At 41.6% G+C, this 20,663-nt stretch overlaps 1 protein-coding gene across 1 annotated transcript in view; it reads left to right on the forward strand.

The window, feature by feature from the left end:
- ANKFN1 (ankyrin repeat and fibronectin type III domain containing 1) overlaps positions 1–20,663 on the forward strand; it is a 173,140-nt gene that overhangs the window by 94,507 nt on the left and 57,970 nt on the right. Inside the window, exons 6-8 of the mRNA XM_062216707.1 lie at positions 2,413–2,510; positions 5,233–5,323; positions 12,368–12,475. Coding sequence (XP_062072691.1) covers positions 2,413–2,510; positions 5,233–5,323; positions 12,368–12,475 — 297 coding nt within the window. The remainder of the gene's footprint in view (positions 1–2,412; positions 2,511–5,232; positions 5,324–12,367; positions 12,476–20,663) is intronic.

The following is a 20,663-nucleotide window of genomic DNA, read 5'->3' on the forward strand; positions in this document are numbered from 1 at the left end:
AGATGCTAAAGTGTGCGTCCAAAGCCAGGGGGTGGTTGCAGAAGAACGTTGAAGAGGCCGAAAATGGCAAGAATTCCCAAGGAGAGGCTGTTGTCACCGATCAGAGCACCAGCAATTTCAGAAGAGCAGATATCAGGAAAGTGGAGATAGCAAGTTGGAGTCTCAGGAGTAAAAGGAGGGGCAGCAGCTCTGACTGCAAGTGCTTCAGGAGGACCAGCGGAGCAGCAGTGGTCTGGTTTGATTTTGAAGTATTAAAGTGAAGTGCCAAAGGGAAAACACAGCTTAAAACTTCAGGTCCTTATGTTGTCATCATGAGGTTTAAAAACATGGAGGCACTGGTTCTTTTCAGTTTGTCTCAAATCCTGCCACATGTGCATGATACTTAAGATACTTTTACTAATGATGCCATTTACCTTCCCTGATCATGGCTTTCTCAACCAATGGAAAATGTCATGAAAGAATGATTTCACAGGACAATGCAGTGCTGGAATCAGGATGACTGAACTGTGAATGACATCCACCTTGGGGATGTCAGGGGAGAAAGGCATTGATCAGGTTGGCCACAGACTCCAGAACCTACAGCTGAAGAGAAGCCGATGAGAAAGCTTAGAAGAAACTACTGGGGATAAGGAGAGAGAAAAGGGGGAACAGGCTCAAAGACATTAAAGGAAGAAAATGTTTCCCCAAGGAGAAGGTGTCAAATGACTGGGAGGAAATTCCAGAAGACTTCTTTGTGGGGATAAGAATGTCAGTGGGACCTTGAAAGGGCATTTTCAGAATGATGAAGCAGAAGCCACACTTGGGGAGTGAACAGAACAGAATGTCCTACTGAGCCCTTCGTATCTCACATGTAGTAAATTATTTATCTTCTATATGCAACAAACTATTACATATAAAGTGCCTGAGTACCTTTATACAGAAATGGCCTCAGGGCCATACTATTCAATCATCTGCTGCATAGTATTTTTTTAGAGATTTATTTTATTTATTTGAAAGTGTTACAGAGAGAGGTAGAGCCAGAGAGAGAGAGAGAGAGAGGTCTTCCATCCGCTGGTTCACTCTCCAAATGACTGCAACGGCCAGAGCTGAGCTGATCCGAAGCCAGGAGCCAGGAGCTTCTTCCGGGTCTCCCACATGGGTACAGGGGCCCAAGGACTTGGGCCATCTTCTACTGCTTTCCCAGGCCACAACAGAGAGCTGGATCAGAAGTGGGATGCTGGCACTGCAGGCCAGGGCTTTAACCTGCTGTGCCACAGTGTCGGCCCCAGTAAAGACTTTTAGTCAAGGACAGACTACATACATGATGTCAGTCTCATAAGATTTTATCACTGGGGTCAGCACTGTGATACAGTGAGTAAAGCCACCACGGGCAGTGCCGGCATCCCATATTGGTGCTGGTTCAAGTCCCGACTGCTCCACTTCCGATCCCGCTCTCTGCCATGACCTGGGAAAGCAGTAGAAGATGGCCCAAGTCCTTGGGCCCCTGCACCCACTTGAGAGATCCCAAAAAAGCTCCTGGTTCCTGGCTTCAGATTAAGCCCAGCTCTGGCCATTGCAGCCATTTGGAGAGTGAACCAGTGGATGGAAGCCTGCCCCCCAACCCCTCTCTCTGCCTCTCTGTAACTCTGCCTTTCATATAAAAAAATTATATCACCTAGAGATGTCATAACTGGCTTAGTTTGTATTAAGCACACCCATAATGTTCCCACAATGATGACATCACCTAATACCACATTTCTCAGAGGGTACCCTTGTCATTAAGTGACATGTGACAGTTTAATATAAATTATGTGTCACACTAAAAATATCACATAATGTACATATTACTATATGCATTATAGCTGCCAAGGTTCAAAAAATGCTTAAGGTGTATCAACTAAGATTGAATTACTTCTTTCCTTCTGCTCTTTAAAAAAATTAATTGCAGGGACCAGAGTTGTGGCGTAGCCAAGTAAAGCTACTACCTATGATGACGGCATCCACTACAGATGCTGGTTCGTGTCCCAGCTGTTCCATTTCCAATCCAACTCCCTGCTAACATCCTGGAAAAATGGCCCAAGTACTTAGCCCCTGCCACCACATGGGAGACCTGAACACAGCACCTGGCTTTGGCCTGGCTCAGACCTGGCCACTGTAGTTACTCGGTGAATGAGCCAGCAGATGAAAGACTTTTCTCCATCTTTGCCTCTAACTCCTTCAAATAAATAAATAAATCTTTAATAAAAATTCTAAACTTGGAATCTAACTTGACATCCCAAGGAAGACGGATATATATGCCAATGTAAGGACAAGGGGAACAAACTTAATGTTTTTGAGATGGATTATAATCTAGAGTTTCCGGGGTGCTTCTTGATACCAGACTAAATTTTTATCTCCCTCTCTCTCTCTCTTTCTCCCTCCCTGTCCTTCCAGTGGAATGGAGCACGTCTAAAGACTTTTCTCCACTGGCTGGAGAACTTGTCATGGATAACCTGCAGACCCTAAGATGCACGATCACAGGACTGACAATGGTAAATGACCCTGCAATAGACACTCCCCCACCACCCCCATTACCCCATCACTGATGTTGTGTTGAGATGTTGGTAGCAGATGCCTACTCTGGAAACCACAGCCAACCACACCCGTCTCTGCTAACAACTGCCACTCATTAAGCATGATATGTCTGGTATACATAATCTGAATTTCACAAAGGAGTAAGTAAACAGCATGAACCACTTTGTAAGCTGCCATGTTCTAAGGAGATCAGAAAAAGCTTGGCCTCCTGCAAGCCTTGAAACTGCTGCTTTCTGGATCACAATCTAATCTTCAGGGGGATCAAAGGCTCTGAGAGATCCAATTTTGACTCCCTGTCTGATGGTAAAAATAGCAACCCCGTCTAGCCCTCACCCCCACAGCCTCAGCTGAGATCAGTCATCAATCAGAGTCACACAATTTCCTGAGAGAAATCTTTTTCCCTCCATTAAAAAAAAAAAAAAAAAACTAAATCTGCTCTACAAGAAAAAAGCTATGTATGGTAGAGATGCGTGCCTTAATAACCTAAACCAATTTAAACTGTGAATGAAAAACTGGAAGCAGCCATGCTTATTTGTTAACCAATCTAAACTCAAGCATTAATTACTATGGAACTATGTACCATGCAAGTAAACGAAATGCAAAAAATAAAAACATCTATCAGTTCAAACTGAAACTCTGTGTTTCTTCAAATAATTAAAATGCAGAAGATAAATTAAAAAATTTAACAAAATCTTTTTAAGGTCAACTTTCATATTTTTGGCCCAACTGACATAATCATCTTAGGGCTTTTATTTAGGAGAGGTAGACAGATCATTTTGTTGTTTTCTTGAAAGTTAGTCAATTAAAACAGTTGTTTGTGCAATATAATAGTGAAATCCAAGTATTTAAAACTGTATGAGGCTACATCTTTTTAAGTTTGAACTGGTGTCATCTAATAGAATTCTTGGTGGTTGGGTCACCACCACAGAATCCTGACTTTCAGTCCTAATCACATATCTACACCAGGGACCAGAACTGTGGATTACCAGAGCAAACAAATCCCTGGGTGGGTGGCCCCCAGAGATGCTATCAGCAGAGGACTGATGCCAACCACTTGGCTCACAGAGTGGAAGAGGGCCAGAAGGAACCCTGGGGAGTTTCCATTGCTTAAAAGAAAAACTGATATGGTGATAAAAATGAAAAATTCTCCATCTAGACTTGCTCTAATATCTGAATTAATTTCTATGTGGATTAAGTTGTTCCACTTGGCCATCCAATGAGAGCAAGGCAGAAGTTATTCTTAATCATATAAAAGCCTGGAAGTAGATTTATACTCCTACACACTCTCTATAACTTTGAGGTGCATAAAAACCCATTTTAAATGTAAAAAAAATTAACTCATAATATTGTATAGCCAATATTATTAAATCCCTAAAAAAAGGTTTTAAGAAGATTCTACTTTTTAAATTTTTATTAATATAAAGAGTAAAGATTTCATATATGTCATAGGTACAGTCCTAACATGGTAAGCATACTTCTCTCAATCCCCTTACCTCCTTTTTTTCCTTTAATTTTTGCAAAGACATAATTTCATTCCCCTCTATAATCACATGCTTAACTTCAAACACCATTTTATAACTTTTGCAAGCACTGTTTCATCAAATGTTGGTTTCTCAAATGTCCCTTTATGTTTATCAAACAAAAAAGTGCTCAAAGCAAAATATAAAACCACACAAAACATTTTAAAAGATTATGAGCAAACACAATTCCTTAATTCTTAATGCCATAAAGACATTTAAAGAATATAATCCAATATTTTAATAATGACTTTAAAATTGAGGCCTCTTCTAAGAGCTCATTTAAAAATATCTAAACAGCTCAGTAAAGGACATTTATCACAACATTATCTATTGTGGCACAAAATGTGGAAAAATCTAATTGCCCACCAATGAGGGCTCTGCTCACAGTGAAGTACTGTCCAGCTCACAGTGAAGAACTATGAAGCAGACCTTAGGGTGCACATTTGGCCCTGGGTGAGATGCCACTTGGGATGCCTGCATTACATGTTGGAGTGCCTGGGTTTGAGTCCTGGCTGCACTCCTAATTCTACGTTCCTGCTAATGCTTACCCAGGGAGGAGCAGGTGATGGCTCAAGTAGTTGGATTCCCTGCCAGCCATGTCAGAGACTCAGATTGAGTTCCCAGTTCATGGCTTCAGACTGGTCTAGCACCAGCTACTGCAGGCCTTTGGGGAGAGAACCACTAAATAGAAGATGTTAATTCTGTCTCTCTCTTTACCTTTCAAATAGATAAAATGAATCAGGTCTTTAAGGAACTAATCTGAAAATAACCTGTTACTTTTCTAAATAATGTTGATTAAAATAGAAAATGATTGTTCCTTCTGAAGAGAGGAAAATAAGTATAAAAAGGCAAGGACAGAGAATTGCTGTTCTGGGTAAATCTTGTGGAACTGTGTGACTTTTAAATATTGGTATGTAATTTTTTGGAGGGGTCAGAAAGGTAATTGTGATCTTCTGATTGCAAAATAAAGGTATATATAAACTAAGAGTGCACTTCAAATGTGTGTACTATAAAATATAAATAGTCAAAAAACCAAAAAGCTAAAGTATGACAGTGGAATTCCAAAAGGATGAATGAGTTCATCAGATATAGACATTTGCTGGGCAAAAAAGTAATTCAAAGAAAATGCCTGATGCATCATTATTTCCATCCTCCACAGGGCCAACAGTACTTTGTTCAAGTCTCAGCTTACAACATGAAAGGATGGGGACCTGCTCAGACCACGACACCGGCATATGCCTCTCCTTCTAGTAGGTGGTGGCTGTGAACTCTCTCCAGCATGGCAATAGGCTGCTCGACCAACTTCATCCTTGAGGGTGCCATTGTCTTTCCCTTCTCCAACTGCTTTTTGTCCAACAAGATCTCAGGGACACATCTGGGCCACATAATGAATGATTCCTCTGCAGAATTGTTCCTGGGGAAGCAGCTCAGTGGAGTTAAAGGAGAGAGAATTTGGAAACTGAAAGACTAAATGTGGTACTCTTTGTATCTTTCACCAGTTGTATGGCCTTTGAAAGTTAAACTCTGAGCCTCAATTCAACATCTGTAGAGTGGGTCTAATCATACCCTTTCAAGCGGCTTTTGTGGCAACAGAGTGAGATGACACTGTGGAAGTGGCTAGCCCAGGGAACACACGGTCCACTTCAGTTCTCATCTCCTCTTCCTCACACACAGCAGACACGCTGACGTCATGGGTCCTTAAGGCAAGGAAATCTAACAAATCTTGCTTATTGACCTTCTGTCAGAAGGACAGCTTCCTTGCTAACAGGCACTCTGCTACAAATGATAACTTGTAACATTTGTAGTAGTGTAGGTGAGAAACCCAGCCAAGGCTTCTAATTGTTTAGATTAATAATTTACCCTGACATGTTGGTCACTCTTTATTAACCAGAAAATTTAATTAATCAGAACACATACCTCCAGACACATACCACATTATAGATTTTTCATTGAAATGAGCCTATGGTCTGAAGTCCACTTTCATTTTCTTTTTAAAAAGTCACCAACATGATAGTGAAAAAAATGCTTCTTGTTAGAGACCAAACTGCTACATCCTTTATGGAACACAATTTGCCATATCGTATCAACTGCCTTGAGAAAAAACATTTCATTTTACCTCATCATTACACATCTAAGACTCTAACCTGAGGAAACAGGATACAAAACATTATGTACAAAGATAAGCACCGCAACAGAGTATCGGTAACAGCAAAATAGCATGTGTGGTGAGCAGAGCAATACAATGTAAGGGTTAAGTAAAGTACATTCATATTCATACTACAGGACAGAATACAACAACTAAAAATGGTGTTCTAAAAAACTATTCACTGCACAGAAGAAATCCTGCAGGATAAGTTTTACATTAAAAAAAATAATGCAAAACATGGATTCTTCTTCCCCACAAAGCATTGAAACTGTAGGTTTGCCAGTAATTAGGTGGAGTGTGTCCATGTGTCTTAACAACCAACATTTAACAGTAGACATCTGAATTAGGAGATCATGAGCTCTTTTATTCTTTGTAAAATGTTTGTGTATTTTTCAAGTTTTACAATACTCTGCCCAAGACCAACTATGACTCTGGCAGCACAGGAAGAACTTTCACCGTCAGTATCTCTCTTGCTCCTCACAGCAGCCCTCTGTGATATTTCCGTCTACGGATAAGTATCACTGTCATTATCACTACCTCATAATCAAATCAGAGACAATATTCATATGATCTTATATGAAAGGCATTAATCTAAGCACTTTACATGGATTCACTTGTGGAATCTATGTAACTCATCTTGACATGGTTTGTACTATTGGACCCATTTTACTAATGAGGAAACTATTAGCATAGAGGCACCTATATATGTGGGCCAACATCTGAGATGATGGTGCCCTATCCAGGGTCTTAACTCTGCTACATGGCTAAGCTAGGATTCACACCTGCACTGGTCAAGGCCCTGCCTTGTCTCCTATACTATGGTAATCAATGCTCTGCTATCAGGCAGACAAGGAGACTAAGAACCAGTCACCATGCCTGGCTGCCACCTCTGGTGGATTCAGATAGCTATCCTATATCATACATGGCCTTGGACCACCAGTGCTTCTAGAGAGTTCAAGGCCTCTGTCTCCCCCTGAATTTGATGATTTAGTCTTACTTGGACTCTCTCCCTCTCTCTCCCTCCTTCCCTCTCTTTCCCTCTCTCTCCCTCCCTCTCCCTCTCCCTCTTCCAACTGGCTTTAGACTTATTCTTTTTTTTCCCCATAAGAAACCTTTTATTTAATGATTACAAATTTCTTAAGTACAACTTTAGGAATACAGTGATTCTTCTCACCACACCAACCCTCCCACCCCACTCTCCCATTCCCAGTCCCTCTCCATTAAGAAAAAAAAAAATGTTCCTCAACAGTCTAGACAAGGTCTGTTCAAGACACTGCTTCTCAAAATATCAATTTCACTTCTACAGATTGTCTTTTAGGTGCTCTATTAGTTATCACAGATCAGGGAGAACATATGGTATTTGTCCCTTTGGGACAGTCTTAATTCACTAAGTATGATGTTTTCCAGATTCACCCATTTTGTTGCAAATGACAAGATTTCTTTTTATTTTTTTACCACTGTGTAGTATTCCATAGAGTACATATCCCCATAATTTCTTCATCCAGTCTTCAGTTGATAAGCATTAAATTGACTCCATTTCTTAGCTATTGTGAATTGAGCTGCAATGTACATGGGGGTGCAGATAACTCTTTTATTTGATTTCATTTCCCTTGGGTAAATTCCCAGGGGTCATATTCAGATTTCTGAAGTATCTCCAAACTGACTTCCATAGTGGTCTTACCAGTTTACACTCTCACCAACAGTGGATTAGGGTACCTTTTCCCCCACATCCTTGTCAGCACTTGTTCTTTGTTGATTTCTGTTTGAGAGCCATCCTAAGTGGGGTGAGGTGGAACTTCATTGTAGTTTTGATTTGCATATCCTGGTGGCTAGTGATCCTGAACATTTTTTCACATGTCTTTTGTCCATATGGATTTCCTCTTTTGAAAAATGTCCATTTAAGTCCTTTGCCCATTTCTTTACTAAGTTGTTTGTTTTGTTTTTGTGGAGTTCCTTGATCTCTTTATATCATCTGGTTATTAATCCTTTATCAGCTACATTGTTTGCAAATAATTTCTCCAGTTCTGTCAGTTGCCTCTCCATTTTCCTGAGTGTTTCTTTTGCAGTACAGAAGCTTCTCAATTTGATGTAATCCCATTTGTTAATTTTGGCTTCAATTGCCTGTGCCTCTGGGGTCTTTTCCAAGAACTCTTTACCTGTCCCAATGTCTTGTAGGGTTTCGCCAATATTCTTTCTTATTGGAGGTTTATTAGACACACTGGGAATTGCAAGATTAAGATACTAAGGGAATCAATCTCATTCAGGTATGAATGGAGTCGGGGGAAAAGTGTGTATTGTAGATGGAGAAAGAACAAAATACCAGACTTGGTGGATCTGAAAGTGACACAGGAGGGCACTCCCTCCAAATGCATACTCCATGTAAATATGGATCTACACATGGGTGCATATACGTACAAAGGTTGGATGTTTGAGAGCACATTTGAAGACTGCTATCTCTAAAACGATAAAACCAGTTATTCAAGACTGGGAGGAATCACTTATTACTTGTTAATTAACATTTCCAATGTTGATTTGAACATTTCTATAATGCTGTTTGATTCGGAAGAGTAACAGGCCAAAAAACTGAAATCCTAACATGTAGTTATAGTTGCTATAGACAAGGCCATATTACTTGGAGAGAACAATTTAAAAATGCTCTTGCTCTATTTATAAACAGAGTATGATATGGTGATGTAACCAGTCAGTATCCAGGTATTTACTAGAGGATAATGAATCCTAACATGACAGAGTAATTGGAAATTTGGTAATATGTTCCAGTAAGCTATAAAACTTTTTTTATATTTTTACAAAAGGTCTTAATGTGTTTTTATAGACTTAGGTTATATAGTACGGTACAAATAAGAGAAAAGGACCCAGACAGGCTTTTGTGAGTTACGAGGAAAATGCTGATATTGCCTGTGAATATAAGTTCTACATTGTGTAGCAATCAAAGTGTCTCAGTACCACAACAGTGAACTGCATTATATGGCAAAACCTGCTCTTTTCTTGCCATGCCCAGTTTATTCCTGTCAAGTTCCTGATTTCTTAATATATTTTCAATTTTCTTCCTCATACCTAAGTCTATTTTATGTAGTCGCCAGAACCTTCCAAACATCTATGTGAAAAACTCATTCTTTCTAAAAACCTTGGCATTCTGTCCAGTGCTCACTTGGGCTGCAATTTAGCATCAGTAATTTTCTAATGTATCATAAAGTCACCAGATCAAAACCACCTCTGATGTAATGGGGCTCAGCTCAAAGAGTCAGACCCATTTCATCTACCTTTGCATTGAACAGCAGGATTAACACTCACTAGACTGTATTAGCATGTTCAGGGCCACATAGGAATCCAGCCACTCAGAAATCTTCCTCAAGCACCCAGCCTTGCTTATCTTGTCAGGAACACTCATCCTACTAAGAAAACAAACTTACACTGGCCCTTGGGACTCCATGAGGGCAAATTGAATCTCACTGTGCTTGGATAGCAGGGTCACTACAAATAGTCTAAGGGCCACTGGGAGTTAATTTCCCTAAACATTTTCAAATTTCCCAGTCAGAACTCTTCTCTATCCCATCCTATCACACTTCTATTCACAATTTCTCACTAAGATTTAATGAGTGTCTCATATGCACCAGGTTGGTGCTTTACTTAAGCTTTTTTTAAAAATTATTTATTTATTTGAAAGGCAGAGTTACAGAGAGGCAGGGGCAGAAAGAAAGAAAGGTCTTCCCGGCCGGCACCGTGGCTTAACAGGCTAATCCTCCACTTTGCGGCGCCAGCACACCGGGTTCTAGTCCCAGCTGGGGCACTGGATTCTATCCCAGTTGCCCCTCTTCCAGGCCAGTTCTCTGCTATGGCCCGGGAAGGCAGTGGAGGATGGCCCAAGTGCTTGGGCCCTGCACCCACATGGGAGACCGGGAGAGGCACCTGGCTCCTGGCTTCGGATCAGCGAGATGCGCCGGCCGCAGTGGCCATTGGAGTGTGAACCAATGGCAAAAAGGAAGACCTTTCTCTCTGTCTCTCTCTCTCTTACTATCCACTCTGCCTGTCAAAAAAAAAAAAAAAAAAAAGTTGTCTTCCCGTCTACTGGTTCATTCCCCAAATGACCACAATGGTTGGAGCTGAGCTGATCCAAAACCGTGAGCTTCTTTTGGGTCTCCCACGTGGGTGCAGGGGTCCAAGGACTTGGGCCATCTTCCACTGCTTTCCCAGGCCATAACAGAGAGCTGGATTGGAAGTGCAGCAGTCGGGACCCAAACCAATGTCCAAATGGGATGCCGGCACTGCAGGTAGCAGCTTTATCCACTATGCCACATCGCCAGCCCTTTTACTTAGTCTTTTAAAGCTCAAATAACCTAAAAGTAAATTAGAAAGGGCCATATTACAAAGAAGAAAAGTGAAGCAAAGAGAAATGAAGTCACACTTCTTGCCCGCAGGAACAGAGATAAACCAGTTCCTTGCAACTCTCAGAGTTGGTCACCACAAAGCAACCCCTTAGACACTCCAATCAAATGTCTGGCTTTCCTTTTCAGAAGAAAAAAATAGCTTGTTGATGGTGTAATGAAAGGAACTCTATATAGATGGTCATGAGATGACGTTATAGTCCTGGCTATGCCACCAACAAGCTGAAAAATACAGAATTGCAATGGTTATCTCTGGGCCTCAGTCGTCAGAAAGGTAAAACAGAGAAGGGAGCATAATGGAGCAAGGGAAAGAAGAATTAAGGAGTCTCAGACCCCGCGCCTGCCACCTTCTTTAGTCTTCTAACGGGTTAAGAAATGGTATTTCCATCATGGATTCTCTTCATTTTAAGACATTATTTAGAGTAGTATACTTGATATGCAATAGGTATTGTGTCTGATACTTAACACACCTCTCATTTATTCCTCACAAAAGTTCTGCAAAGTCAATACCATCATCATTTTCCAGCTAGGGAACAGGGCCCTTTCAATTTAAGTAACTTGCCTAAAGATACTGAGCTAGCAGGCAAAAGAGCTTGGATGCACAGCCAGCTTTGTTTGACTGCAAAACCTGTGTTCCTCCTAACTGTGCTATAACCCTGGCCTTGGGTGAACTATCATGTCATCTGCTTAGGTTTCTTAATGAAGATGACCCTATATTTTAAAATAAATCTGTTAAGGAGGGAATTTGAAACTTGTTCAACTAGACTGTAAGCCCAAGATACACTTGAGAACTAACTGGTTTTTCTGGGGAAGAATGACTAGCATTTTCTAGATAAAGTATTTCAATGAAAAAGCACTTAAAGTCGTTGCTTTTGAAAAGTTCAAAAAAGAAAAATAGGGACAAAGAAAACAGAGGGAAGAAGAGATGGACAGTGAAATGATGGACCTGCTTAAAAAAAAAAAATCAAGAGCTGGAGACAGCAGAATTACAATCTTGACATTAGTCCCATATGGGTTATTACTCTTGATATCATTATAGCCAAATGGAATGAAAATAGAAGGGGGAGAAAACTCTCAGTGGGTATTGCAATTTAAATTTGCCATGTAAGCTAATACTGTATATTTAGAGACTGAGCAGACAGGGTGGTTGGTGGCTCAGAGTATGTACAGGGGTTGCTGTGCCAGCTAACCAAAGCAGACATTCATTACAGCAAAATGTAGATTTCCATTTCTTGGCATCTGACATGGACTCTTTCCTTGGAAAGAAATGTCAATTTGGCCAAAAGTGTGAAACCTACAATAAAAGCATTGGGACTGTGGATCTCATCTAGTCTGCACATTCCCACCCCTTTCTTTCCTACTGTGTAAATCCATTTGAGACTTGGGGTACACATTGTAAGGGTGGCAGGGGAACTTACAACAAGAGATGCTGCAAAGTTGAGGGGAGATGGGGGAGGGGAGACTGGACTCCCAAATTTACTATTTTCTTTTGGCTTTCCATTGCCATTTTCTCTTGCCCTAAAACTACCCAACACAAGAAATCAACCACAATTACTATTTTGCACAGGGCTCTGAACAATGGCAGTTACCAAATCCCTGGCACTGCGAGCAAGCTCTGCGTATGTTGGGTGCCCATCTGTGGAGCCTGTGGGTTGTAGGAGCAACACTCCGGCTCCTGAGGCGGGGCATGGGAGAGGCCTCCCGTGCTTTAAAATTTCATTCTGTTTGTTTCTCTTGTTCAATAGACTGGAAAGACTATGACGACAGAGAGCCCAGACACAAGGGACAGAGCGAAGTTTTGGAAGGTCTGCTACAGCAGGTCCGAGCCCTTCATCAGCATTTCAGTTGCCGGGGTAAGGATAAAAATCTGCACTGGGCCATAGACTGAGGTCTCTGTGGCGCCGGTAATTTTAGCAGTTTCTTAGCTGGGTCATACCTTCTCATTCATCAGGGAGAAAGAGATATTAATATTTGTACATCTGGAATCACTTTACAGCACTATCTTGCTTTAACCCTTAGAAGAGACTTCCTTCTCCTTCCCTCCCATTCTCTCATTCATATATATGTGTATATGTATGTATACATACATATTTATATATACATATTATTTATATATATTTATGTAAGTAACATTTTGGAAACAAGCACAAGAAAAATAGCATATGCATTACTTCACTTCTCTTTGAATTGTCCCTTCACAAGAGTCCTAGGTGGTGTTGGGTCTTTGGGGTTATTTACCCTCAAACATTTCACCTCCAAGAAAAATTCCTTGAACATCCTTCAATCAATCATAAAAACAATAGTAAGTCTTCATATGTATTTATAGTATATTTATAATATAATTTCACATCCAATATCTCTTTTTCATCCTCAATTTGGCAGTTACCACTAAGGCTGAGTGACTTGCTGAAGGTCACAATGCCAAGAAAAGACAGAATCCAGACTCCAACCTGGATTTTCTGATTCCAAGCCCAGTCTTCCTGCCACACCTCATTTTTGTCTCCGACCCTTACATCAGGACTGGGCACTGAATTTTAATCTCACCCTGAAGTCTAATCTTCCTCTATACTACTGCTCAGGGTAAAATAGAGCATGCCTTCTCTATGCTTTAGCCAACTGCATGCAGAGAATCTCCAAGACGCTTTTAAAAACTTCTCTTACACTTGGGTTGTTCAAATGGGACAGGGTCAGGTTTCTGATTTGTGTAATGATTCGTGGAAGAGGCACTTAGTTTTATTTGGAGAATTAAAACCTCCATAAAGTTTTCATTTTCCATGCTCCCATCAGATCTCCAACTACATTGTGCTTTCTAGATTCAGGGCACTGCTGAGCCAGCTGGATACGAAACCCACTGTTGAAACTAAAGAGATGCTAGCTGAGTATGAGCTAGATATAAAGAAACTATACTTAGTATTAGCAGAAAGTTTTTCCCAATTACTCTATACCCATGAAAACACAGCCCTTCAAAAAAGTTGATTAGAGCTAGAAATGAGGATAAGTATTTGCAATAATATTTTTTTTTTTTTGACAGGCAGAGTGGATAGTGAGAGAGAGAGACAGAGAGAAAGGTCTTCCTTTTTGCCGTTGGTTCACCCTCCAATGGCCGCTGCGGCCGGAGCATCATGCTGATCCGAAGCCAGGAGCCAGGTGCTTCCTCCTGGTCTCCCATGTGGGTACAGGGCCCAAGGACTTGGGCCATCCTCCACTGCCTTCCCAGGCCATAGCAGAGAACTGGTCTGGAAGAGGGGCAACTGGGATAGAATCTGGTGCCCCAACCAGGACTAGAACCTGGTGTGCCGGCGCCGCAAGGCAGAGGATTAGCCTGTTAAGCCACGGCGCCGGCCGCAATAATATTCTTCTAATGAGTGGTTCATAAGGAGGTGTAAATATGCAACAAAGAAGCAAAAGGAGACCCAAGTGAGAATTCCATTCCCAGACTTCGAGTGTGACTTTACTGAGATAAGTCCTCGTTACCCAGGGCTCATTCAACCACACTGGGTGTACTTGGACTCTGTTCTCTTCTGTCTCCATTGTGCCCCTCCCTACTGGTTCCTGTGTGGCAGCTGAGTAAGAAAACAATTGGACAGATGAGTCTTCACAATTCATAAACCACTTTTTATGGTCTTTAACAGACAATGAAAGCTAAAATTACTCATGAAAATGAGGAAATTGTGTTGTTGTATTATCTAAGGATTCACATATTCTCCCAGTGACTATCAGATTACTATCTAATAATCAAATGATTGCCCAGACAGCCTAATTATTTTTATAGTTTCCATCCAATTTCTGTCATATATGTGCTTTTCTCCCAAATGTATACACTATCAGGGAAGAATTAAGTAATTAGCATAAGGTAGGGCTTTCCAAAAAGGAGATTTTTAAAAATCTATTTAGGAGAAGGAGGTACCTTTCTCTGAAGGGAGGAGAGAACTTCCACTTTGACTATGGTCTTGTCGAAATAAGATCGGAGTTTGTGAACTCAATAGGCTTCCATAGCCTTGGCAGGTTGTGACAAGAGCCTTGGGTGATTACTAACGCCATAAATAAGAGTGTCAATTGTTAAATCAACAACAGGAGTCACTGTGTACCTACTCCCCATGTAGGATCTCTGTCCTTAATGTGTTGTAAAATGTGAATTAATGGTATAACTAGTACTCAAACAGTACTTTATACTTTGTGTTTTTGTGTGGGTGCAGACTGTTGATATCTTTACTTAGTATATACTAAATTGATCTTCTGTGTATAAAGATAATTGAAAATGAATCTTGATATGAATGGGATGGGAGAGGGAGTGGGAGATGGGATGGTTGCGGGTGGGAGGGAGGTTATGGGGGGAAAAAGCCACTATAATCCAAAGTTGTACTTTGGAAAATTATATTTATTAAATAAAAGTAAATAAATAAATAAATAAGAACTAAAAAAATCTATTTAGGAGACAGAGGAACAGAGATCCTCTATCCACCACTCTACTCACCAAACACCCACAATGTCCAGGGGGATTGAAACCAGTAGCCAGGAACTCAATCTAGGTCTCCCATATTCCTAGCAGAAAACCTGTCTCCCAGGGGTGCATTAGCAGAAAGCTGGAGTCAGGAGCCAGAACGGAGAATCAAACCCAGGTGCTCTGATATAGAACATGGATGTTCTAACCAGCACTGTAATCACTAAGCTAAATGCCCAACACAAGAGAAATAATTTTTATATTGAAATGTACTCTGGGGACTTATACAACACACCAAGTGTGTTCCAAAGAACAATGGAGCAATAAGATGCTCAACTGGAAAGGATTCTCTTGTCAAGTAAGAGGTTAAGTTCTGCATCCCTCTCTTGGGAATGTGAAACAGACAAGAGTGTTAAAAATGCTAATGAAGCAACGTGGTGAATTGAGTTGAGCTTTTTGAAAACTTTATAGAAATGTAAAACAAACTTTAGGAGGTGCTGGCAGAGGTAAAAGAAATTATCTCACAAAATGGGACCGGTTTTAAGGATTCTATGATTTAACATCATTTAAAAAGATAAATAAATGATAATATAAGTATTGATTTACAGAGAATATTAAAATTGTTCTTTAAATAACCAACTGTATTCAGGTATTATGTGGTTGACTGGGTATACACACGCTTGTAAACTTCACAACAGAAAAAATAGTTCAAACCCCAGTTTTACCAATTACTAGCTGTATGACCTAGGAAAAGAGTTTAACCTCTTGAGCCATAGCATCTTCATCAGAAAAAATCGGGATAACAATACCTAAGTTGCAGAGTTATTATGAGAATTAAAGTAGATAATGGATTACATTTACCTAGCACAACACAGGTCCCTTGAACACCCTAGCATCTTTTTCTTCCATTGCTCTCCCAGATGGAGAATGGTAACACTCTCTATCCCCAGTGCTTTATATACTAGGGATACTGATATGCCTAGAATCAAAGTATAAATGTAATGAGCCCTCACTAAATATACAGCACATTCCAAATAATAATAGAACATACCATAAACCCCATATAGAAGGTACCAAACCCACATTAATTTCTGCAGTTTGGCAAAGAACTGGCCACAGCTAATCTGCATGCTTAGTATTGGGATCAAAACTCAAGAAAGATGTTAAGTTTACTAGGTCAATGCCCTGGCACACAGACTAAATTATAAAAAAAAAAAAAAGTCAACTGTGTTCAATACAGCAATATCTAATAAGGGTGAGTTTCAATTATCACCCAATTATTCAACTTGTAAAACAAAGCATTAACTCAAACCTTGCCTACTGTATGTCAGGTGCTAGACATGCTTGTTTGACTAAGAAACTCCCTATGCTCTAAGCACTTTCAAGCTAGGGGACTACTGTATTCAGAGTACAGAAAATGAATCTTTGCTTCCAAGCCCTGAACCCAACAGAGGAGTACAGCATAGAAGCCACAGTGATTCATAAGAGAAAAGCAATATAGACCCTGTATCCATCAAAATGGGCTTGATCATGCTACAAGAATCAAATCACACACACACACACACACACTCCAAACCAGATATGTTTTGCCCCTTGTGCTAACCATCTGCCAGAGGTCAGCCGGGAGCTCTCCTTCTATGCTGTTAGCACCTTCTCCATGGAAATTATTTGCCAGCAACAAGCGAAGAGGGCGAAAAAAACTCTTGAAGGTCTACTATGAGCAAGACTTTATGAATGCCATTTACATTCAAAACTCATTGGCCAGAACTGGTTACCTGGCCCCACCCAATTACAAGGGCTCCAGAAATACAGTTCTACCTCATGCCTAGAAAGGAGAGCAGGAATATCTGACCCTTGTACTGAACCCAACTGGTTGTAACATTTCTTGGTTTTTTTAGTCTGATTTTTTTAGTTCAGTCTCCATTTTTATTTAATTTACATATGAATATTAAGATTTAAGATGACCTGAATTAAAATCCAGGCTACACATTTACTAGCAGTATAACCTTGGGCAAGTGCCTAAATCTCTGTAATTCACTCATCTTTAAAACACAAACAATAATTACACATACTGCATAGTATAAGGATTGAATAACTGAGGTACTTAAAACAAATTTATTATTTTTTAAGGATTTATTTATTTGAAAGGCAGAGTTACAGAAAGGCAGAGGCAGGGGGAAAGAGGGAGGGAGGGAGAAAGAGAGAAAGAAAGAGAGAAAGAGAACGAAAGAAAGTGTCCTCCATCCACTGGTTCACTCCCCAAGTGGCTGCAATGGCCGGAACTGAGTCATTCTGAATCCAGGAGCCTCCTCTGGATCTCTCATGCTGGTACAGAGACCCAAGGACTTGGGCCATCTTTCACTGGCTTCACAGGCCATAGCAGAGAACTGGATCAGAAGTGAAGCAGCCAGAACTCGAACCCACACCCATATGGGATACCGGCACTATAGGCAATGGTTTTACCAGCTATGCCACAGCGCCAGCCCTGACAACTTCATTATTTTTTTTTTTAGATTTATTAATTTATTCGAAAGTCAGAGTTACACAGAGAGAGGAGAGGCAGAGAGAGAGAGACAGGTCTTCCATCCAATGGTTCACTCCCCAATTGGCTGCAACGGCCGGAGCTGCACTGATCTGAAGCCAGGAGCAAGGAGCTTCTTCTTCCAGGTTTCTTACACGGGTGCAGGGGTCCAAGGACTTGGGCCATCTACTAATGTTTTCCCAGGCCATAGCAGAGAGCTGGATCAGAAATGGAGCAGCCCATATGGGATGCCAGCGCTCCAGGCCAGGGTGTTAACCAGCTGCACCACAGCGCCGGCCCCCAACTTTATTATCTTTTAACAAAAAATTATTTCCTCTACCCTCCATATTTTGCCTCCTGAAGGCAATCTCTTTAACTCTTTTAGCTTGTATTTTCTCCATATTTATAAATAACATGTTTATATCTCTAATTCTTGATTGTTTTTCAACTTCAGGAATTATCCCACTGAAGAAACTGATAATTTCTTTTTCTACATCCCTCATCCCACTATGTGCCACACAATTACTGTCTTCTCATCCTCCTCATATATTGATATGAAAGTTCACTGACATCAGTACTTACTGTTTACTCGATAATGAAAATGGAAATTTTGTTGTAGTTTCCTTCCTGGAAAGCTTTTTGTTTTCCAATAGTTAATAACTGTATTATGGTTGCTCATTTTTCTACATGGTTATAACAATCTTTATTCTCCAATATATCAGTCTTCTTTCAGTATAATCAGATACATTAGGTGTGGCTTCAATAACATCATTTTTTATCATTATCACTTGAAAAGCAGAGACACGGACAGATCTCCTGAAATCACCACAACAGCCAGGTCTAAGCCAGAAGCCAAAATCTCAACGTGGGTCTCCCATGTGAGTGGCAGGGACACAAACACTTGAGCCACTGCCTGCTGCTTCCCAGGGTGTATATTATCAAGAAGCTGGAACCTGGAGCAGAGCAGGGACTCAAACCCAGGCATTCTAACATGGGGCATGGCCATCCTAGGTAGTGTCTTCACTGTACCAAATGCTGCCCCTTAACTGCAACTTCTTAAGGAAGCCTCTTGTGGAGCTCTTGTCCTACTCCAAACTAGATGGGTTATTGCTTGCTCCCATGCCTAGTGCACAGCTGTCACTCTGAGATCCTTTTCCAACACTACACTGAGGACTCCTCTTACCACTCTCCATTACTGGATTTCTTCCTTTGGTACTCCATGTCTGCCCCTTCATGGGGAGTCCTGCACTTAGGTGGGGCTTCGTGAGAGAGCACTGAGGAACACGTTATTGGAGACATTCATGTCTAGAGAGGTTTTTTATTCTACTTAACGTTTACTCAGGATGTAGATAAAGAATTTGCAGTTGAAATGACACTCCCCTTCAGATTTTGAAGGCATTGCTTCACTGTCTTCTAGAATTTTCAGGGCTGAGAAAACTAATGCCACTCTGACTCCAGAGGTTCTGTATGGTAACTGTCTCCCCCTACCCACCCCACTCCCCCCCACGTGCACAAGAAGATTTTAAGCCTCCTTCTGACTTCAACATTCTAACATTTCACTGTGAAATGCCTTAGTTTTGTCTGTTCTACAAGGCACTTGGTAATTCCTTTTTAAAAGATTTATTTCTTTGAAAGGTACAGTGACAGAGAGACAGAGACAGAGAGAGAGAAAGGGAGAGAGAGAGATCCTCTATTTCCTTGTTCACTCCCAAAAAGCTGCAGTGGGAGCTGGTACTGTGGCATAGAGGGTAAAGCTGCTGCCTGCAGTGCTGGCATCCCATATGGGCACCAGTTTGAGTCCCTGCTGCTCCACTTCCAATTCATCTCTCACCTGTGGCCTGGGAAAGCAGTGAATATGACCCAGATCCTTGGGCCCCTGCGCCCATGTGGGAGACCCAAAAGAAGCTCCTGGTTTCGGATCAGCCCAGTTCCAGCCATTGCAGCCATTTGGGGAATGAACCAGCAGGTGGAAGACCTCTCTCTCTCCCTCTCTCTGCCTCTCTGTAACTCTACCTTTCCAATAAATAAATAAATCTTTTTAAAAAATGGCTACAATGGGGGCCAGTGCTGTGGCACAGAGGGTTAACACCCTGGCCTGAAGCACCGGCATCCCATATGGGTGCTGGTTCTAGTCCCGGCTGCTCTTCTTCCGATCCAGTTCTCTGCTATGGCCTGAGAAAGCAAGTAGAGGATGGCCCAAGTCCTTGGGCCCGTGCACCCATGCGGGAGACCCGGAGGAAGCTCCGGGCTTCGGATTGGCGCAGCTTCGGCCGTTGCGGCTAATTCGGGGATGGAAGACCTCTCTCTCTCTGCCTCTCCTCTCTCTCCATGTGTAATTCTGACTTTCAAATAAATAGCTGGCTCCGTGGCTCACTTGGCTAATCCTCCGCCTGCAGCGCCGGCACCCTGGGTTCTAGTCCTGGTCGGGGCGCTGGATTCTGTCCCAGTTGCTCCTCTTCCAGTCCAGCTCTCTGCTGTGGCCCGGGAGTGCAGTGGAGGATGGGCCAGGTCCTTGGGCCCTGCACTTGCATGGAAGACAAGGAGGAAGCCCCTGGCTCCTGGCTTCAGATCGATTCAGCGTGCTGGCCGTACCAACCGTTTGGGGGGTGAACCAACGGAAGGAAGACCTTTCTCTCTCTCTCTCTCTCTCTCTCTCTCTCTCTCTCTCTCTCTCCCACTGTCTAACTCTGCCTGTCAAAATAAATAAATAAATAAATAAATCTTTTTAAAAAAATGGCTACAATGACCAGGAATGAGCCAGGCCAAAGCTAAGGGCCTGAAACTACATCCTAGTCTTCCACATGGGTGGTAGGGGCCCAAGAACTTGGGCAATGCTCTGCTGCTTTTCCAACTACATTAGCAGGAAGCTGGATGAGAAGTATAGCAGCCAGGACTCAAATTGGCACTCTCGTACAGGATGCTGGCATCTCAGGTGGCATCTCAAGCAGCAATTTCACCCCCTGGCCCCTTAACAGCTTTTTAAACAGATTTCAACAAATCCTCCTGATTTAGCTGCCCATTCTCCCCACTCCCACTTCAGCAGTCCATCAAGTTACTGCGAAGCTTCTTCATTGCTGCC

This window comes from Lepus europaeus, chromosome 18 (assembly GCF_033115175.1).
Source record: "Lepus europaeus isolate LE1 chromosome 18, mLepTim1.pri, whole genome shotgun sequence".
Classification (NCBI taxonomy): domain Eukaryota; kingdom Metazoa; phylum Chordata; class Mammalia; order Lagomorpha; family Leporidae; genus Lepus; species Lepus europaeus.